Source organism: Elephantulus edwardii, unplaced genomic scaffold, assembly GCF_000299155.1.
Source record: "Elephantulus edwardii isolate Elephantulus edwardi_28Jun2011 unplaced genomic scaffold, EleEdw1.0 scaffold00094, whole genome shotgun sequence".
NCBI lineage: Eukaryota > Metazoa > Chordata > Mammalia > Macroscelidea > Macroscelididae > Elephantulus > Elephantulus edwardii.
In genome coordinates this window covers 11,088,844-11,094,833 of record NW_006399844.1, presented here as the reverse complement: position 1 = coordinate 11,094,833, position 5,990 = coordinate 11,088,844, and the positions used below count along the sequence as shown (strand labels likewise).

Here is a 5,990-nt window from a genome sequence, read left to right as displayed (position 1 = left end):
CATTGCGGTCTGCCCCACAGGTGACGATGTGGTCGCTCTTGGGTGCCCGGTCAATGCCTGTGATGTGTCCGTTGTGTTCCTTGAGCTCATGAGCTTTCACCCACTGGCTCCCATTCTTCTTGTAGATGTGGACTTCATGATTATTGGGGCTCAGGGAAATCTGGGTGCGATCCCGATTCCAGGCATGGCAGGTGATAGGCTCGAGCAAAAACATGCAGGGACATTCTTCTTAGTGTTCTCAGAGGATAAAAAGTTGGGATCGGGGGCTGTCTGTCCAGGCGGGCGTGGAGCGGACAATTTGCGGACTCTGGTCAGTCGACGCGAACAGACTCCGGCGGGCGCGGGAGGGAGCGGCCGGCGTTGGTATTTTTTAAAAGAAAAACCAAGAGAGTGTATAAAACACAGCGTATATGAATGAAACATAATGTAAAGGAATTGTTACGTGAAAACACACAAAGGCCCAATAGTAAATTCCTCTTGGGATTTAGTACATTGAATATTTTTTTTCCTTAATAAACTTGGTTAATTTTCTTTTGTGAAATACAATAAAACAGTTTAATAAGAAAATGGTAACTTTAAATATCATTTATCCAAAAATTGCTCCCATTTTATATTTGTACAGTTCATGTAAATGCCTGCTTTGACAGCCTTTCTTTTAGGTAGGTACAGGTTAATATGACTAGTTTTGGGCTTTGAAATGTGAGCGGGAATTAGATATTCAGGGAAAATCCCTTTTCTGATTTTTCTGCCCTTCTTTAACCAGGGAAACCTGAGGTGCCAAATGGCAGAATGATAAAATAGTAAACTTACTCAGCCATGTGAGTGAAAATGAATATTCTATTAAGTCACGAGATTTGGGGGGGTAATAATTTGGTTTCTATGTTGTTAGGTGCCTTCATGATGACTCTGTGATAGGAGTTTTAGCCTATCCTGTGCTATTCTCACAATTGATGCCGTGGTCCAGCCTACTGTTTGAATCACTGTTGTCAATCCAGCTCATTGAGAATCTTCATCTTTTTTGCTGACTCTGTCTTACCCAGCATGTTGTCTTTTTCTCAAAAACTGGCCCTTTATGACTACATACCAAAGTAAAAGAGGCAAAGTTTACCATCCTTAGCCTCTAAGGAGTGCTGTAGTTACACTTCTTCCAAGAAGGATGTGTTTGTTCTCTTGGCAGTCCATGGCATCTTCACCTCTCACCACAATTTAAAAGCATTGATTATTCTTTGGTCTAGATCTTTGGAAAAAGGTGGATCATGCTTGGAACAGTGGAGGGTCTGTAAAAGTGAGGAATACCTCACAGCAAAACGAATTAACGCAGTGACCAGCATTGGACTTAAAAAATGTGTCAGATGATGAGGATGGCACAGTGTAACAGGACAGGGTTCAGGTCAGCTGTTCGTCCAGTTGCTACCTAAGAACATTTTAGTCTTTAAATTGACATCTTCCTCTAGTACTTTGGAGAGAGGTCCTTGAACAACAGATTTTCTCCAGTATAACACATCTTTTAATATATTGACTGCTTTTTCTTTATGTATTGATTGTGGATCCAAGTAAAACGAAGAAGTCCTTGACAACTTTAGTTTTTTCTCCGTCTTATTGTAGAAAGGATTTTTTGTTTTTTGATGCTGAAATTTAACCTATAATGAATACTAGTCTTAAATTTTCTTGAGTTAGAGCTTCTGGTCTTCACTTACTGCAAGCAAGGTTGTGTTATCTACATAATATAAATTCTTTGGAATGTAGAATTGTATTTTATTATTGTTGGTTTTTCTGACAAGGATTAAAACTATTTACCATTTCTTTTGTGCTCTCAACTTTGAGATGCTAAATGGAATATATCCAGTCTTAGCTGCCTTTTGAAATTTTTAGAAGAGGGGGACCTATTTTTAAAATATGTGCCAGTGTTTCTAAAGATGAATAAAATTATCCTTTCCAGCTGGTGAATAAGTACATGCATATCACATGTAGGAGAGACATTTTGATTTCATGGCATGCCTCACAATATGAATGACTCATAAAGGGGCATATTCTTAACACTATTCTCTCTAGTTTTTCCTGTAATGTGTAGATTAATCTCTATGGAAGAGGCACACCTCATTTCACAAATGCCGTTTTTGTTATTTTTGTAAAATACATTGAATGTTTCTGGCAACTTTGCATCACTTTGTGAGTGCCACATTTTGCTCAATCTCAAAAGCTTTTTCATGATGTTATGTATTTAGGTTAGTTGATAGGAATTACAGTGCTATCCCAAAGACACTGACGTTGATAGAATCCAACAAAAGCTCCAGAGAAGAAAGATGGACAATCACATATGTCATTTACAGTGTGGGAAACCAAATGGAGGGCCAGCTTGGAGACAATTTTGACTCTTTGTCAATGACTTTGAACTTTTTAAAAAAACCTTAATTATACCTAATAGTATAAACATGACTTATATGCACTGGGACACAAAACTCATGTAACTTTATTGTGGTGAACTTGAACCTGCCCTATCACCAAGATAGGCCTGTACTTTATTTTTACTTTTTTTTTTTTGTAGATTTAATCCCTGAATTTCTTTTAAAAAAAATTATTATTTTTTGTGTGTGTACTGGGAAATTGGATCTGACTGGTAACAGGAGATTACTACTCCTTCTCCAGCAGAGCATCTGGTGGATTTGAACTGCGTACCTCTGGATAATCCCTGAATTTGTAAACCACATCTCTCCTGAGCTAAGTATGGAAATTTTAAGGGGAAAATTCTGTCACGTAAAGTTTGACCATCTTGAGCACTTTATTTTAGATGCTTTAGTTTTCCTTTTGATACTCAATCTAGCTGTTCTAATGTTCTTTTGCTGATGATACATCTGGGTTTCTCTTTTGGTTGTCTGCATTTGACAAATAGCAAATTTTACTTGGTTCCTGTACTACTATTTCCGTATACCCATGTCCAATGCAGACACTACTACTGTTCTTTGTAACAAGAATGTCAGTGTTAATACTATCATCTTTAGAACATTTCTAAAATTTGAACTATTGACAGCCCCTTTCTCCTTAGTTGACACTTCATTACCATCAGGTGATGAAATCCCCACAGGAAATGGTATTTCAAGGTATTGTTCTCTTTGAATGGAGAATGGCTTTTTTTGGGGAGGGTGAATCTCTTTATTTTTCAGGTTTTTAGTCACTTTATAAGGTGTGTGTGAGTAATTGTGAGATCTGAGGGAATTTGATGGCATTTTATTGAAAATTATTGCCCTAATTTTACAATGAAACTACTTCTCTGTTTGAAGAGTTGCTTTTCTTTAACAAACCAGAAAGCTTGTTGCGTTGTGTTAATTACAATAGGTAGCAATTGCATATGTTAGCGAGCTGAGCTTTGTAGAGGTTTCCTTATAAGGCTTCTGTAGTCATTTTGGAAGCACATCTCCAGACATTTGTTTCATGGTAGCTAGCAGTTAATCCTGCAATTAATTGCTGAGAGCAAACTGCACCACTGGGGGACTGCATTAAATGGAAATAATTCTATTGGTTCATTTTAGGAATAAAGACAATATATATTAGTCTAGTTGTTTACGTGTAAAATATATTCTCACTGCCTATAAATGGCTGTTTTATACAGCTGGGCTTGATAATGCATAAGCAAGGAGAAAATGCAGTTATAGAAATGCTTTTCTTTTTATCCTTGATAGTCCTGAGTCATCTCTAGGATACTTTTTCTATACAGTGGCTTGGGACGCTTGCTTCATACAAGCCAGAAATAATTCTTTTGTCTTATATCTCATTTTGAGTTTTGAAGGAATTCCTTTTCATCAATCTCTTCTCAGTCACCTCAATATTTCCCTGTCATAGTCTTGACCGGTACCTAGATGATTTTTCCTTCACTGGGAAGGGAAGACTACAGCATTGGAGCTATTTGGTTCAGCTTAGTTTTTCAAATAGGTCATTAAGTAAGTGAGCTCTAGTGGTTCTTCAGCAGGAATTCGGTCTTGTTTTGTCAAGTAACACTTTACTGTATTTTAGCTTGCTTTGATGAACTTATTTTCCTTTTACACTGCTTACCATTAATACAAAAGATACAACTCTGCGTACATCTTGGCTTCCTTTTTTTCCTAACCTATAGCAGACAAATCTTAAATTTAAGTTTTCAGTTTGTTTTCAAATGATTCTTATTGGGAAATACTGTCTTTTCCTTTAGTCATTTCATGTACACAATTCAGGATAAACTCATGTAAGAGTCTTCATAGAAAAGAGTGTCTGTCACGTTGAACTCTGGTGGCATAGTTCTTAGAAGGTTTTGTGACTAATCCATAGGTTGTATGTCTCTGGCAGGTTGAATCCTCTAAAGGCTCTTTGGGAGGACATTGAGGAGTCTCAGTGAATTGAAACAGCCAGTAACATCAGTTTGAGTTTATAACCACAAAGGAACCCTAGTAGTGTAGTGGTTAAGCAGTTGACTGCTAATGGCAAGATCGGTGGTTTGAACTCACTAGCTACTTTTTGGGGAGTAAGACATGATGGTTTCTAGAAAGATGATAATCTTAGAAACACATTAAGACAGTGCTATTCTGTAAGATTGCATTTAGTTACCCACTGACTCAGCAGCAGTAGATAAAGGTTACATAAGCAATCCTTTATGTAGGACAATTAAGTAAGCCTTGGCTAACTGAAAGGTGATCATTTGAACTCACTCAGTATTTTGGGAAAGACCTAGCAGTCTTTTACAAAGATTACAATGTAGGAAACCCTATAGGGCTGTCTTAAGGTTTGTCAGTTAAGGTCACTATGAGAATCAACACCACTGTACACTACAAAAACATAGATGCTGTAGTCTTATGATTAGAATCATCTTTAACTGAGGAGGCAGTTTGCCAAAGTTTGATAATCCAGAATACCTAGATTCAATTTTTTCTTAATTGTAAATTTGATAAGCCTACATCAGTTTTTCAAGATGACTCTTGGGGCCCAGAGACTTTTTAAAAGAACATATTTTCCACTAAATAAAATGAGCTGCTAAAACTACTCAGAGCCTATACAATTCTTTTTTCCACCCTCCCAGAACCTACATAATTTTTTAAGGCAGTATCTGATGCATGTCATGTATGTCTTACCTCACCATACTTCTGTGGGGAGAAAAAAGAATTAATTTCTCTCTAATGATAAAAAGAACATTTATGAATAATCTATAGCTAACATGATACTTAATGATTAAAATTTGAAAGGTTCCATTTTTAAGAAAAATGGGAACTTATTTTAAAAACATAATTTTAATGAACATTTACAGAGATTTTGGATTTCCATTCATTCATTGCTGTACTTTTCTCCTCACCCGGGCCCCTCCCCCCCCGCCCCCAGTTCGCTCCTCTCTTTTTTAAAAGTGAAAGAAACACTCCCTCCCTGGTACACAATCCCCCCCTCTTCCCACCACCCCAAGTACATCCCACTGTACAACCTTAATTGTGGACTCTTGTGATAACCATAATACCCTATCATACATACATCACTTTTAAATTACTCCCTCATCTGTTTCAGTGCAGTATACACAATTTATCCAGTTTTTCCTCAGTCTTACCCCAACCCTGATATCAGTCCCATTTTATAGCAGTGGCACCATGCAATATTTGTCCTTTTGCGACTGAGATATTTCACTCAGCATAATGTCCTCCAGGCTCATGCATTTTGAATAATATTGTATGAGTTCCTTGTTTTTCAGTGCAGCATAGTATTCCCTTGTGTGAATATACCACAACTTCTCTATCCATGCTTTTGTTGTTGGGAACTTAACGTTGTTTCCAACTCCTTGCTATTTTGAACAGAGCTGTGATAAACATGGGTGTGCATATATCTGCTTGGATGTCAGTTAGGGTCTCTTTGGGATGTATTCCCAGTAGTGGAATTGCTGGGTCAGTGGTATCTGTATTTGCAGCTTTTTGAGAAAGCTCCATACTGCCTCCCACAGTGGTTGCACCATGTTACACTCCCACCAACAGTGAATAAGGGTTCCA

The 5,990-nt window shown here is 37.5% G+C and overlaps 3 protein-coding genes across 3 annotated transcripts in view; 1 reads left to right on the top strand and 2 right to left on the bottom strand.

The window, feature by feature from the left end:
- Positions 1 to 214, bottom strand: part of LOC102867173 (actin-related protein 2/3 complex subunit 1A-like) — a 1,085-nt gene extending 871 nt beyond the window's left edge. Inside the window, exon 1 of the mRNA XM_006891044.1 lies at positions 7 to 214. Within this exon, the coding sequence (XP_006891106.1) occupies positions 7 to 214 (208 nt within the window). The remainder of the gene's footprint in view (positions 1 to 6) is intronic.
- Positions 1 to 5,990, top strand: part of LOC102848959 (14-3-3 protein epsilon-like) — a 59,523-nt gene that overhangs the window by 24,501 nt on the left and 29,032 nt on the right. The window lies entirely within an intron of this gene.
- LOC102866760 (heterogeneous nuclear ribonucleoprotein F-like) overlaps positions 583 to 5,990 on the bottom strand; it is an 11,011-nt gene continuing 5,603 nt past the window's right edge. The window contains exons 2-3 of the mRNA XM_006891043.1: positions 5,097 to 5,135; positions 583 to 690 (exon numbers count right to left, since the gene is read on the bottom strand). Of these exons, the coding sequence (XP_006891105.1) occupies positions 583 to 690; positions 5,097 to 5,135 (147 nt within the window). The remainder of the gene's footprint in view (positions 691 to 5,096; positions 5,136 to 5,990) is intronic.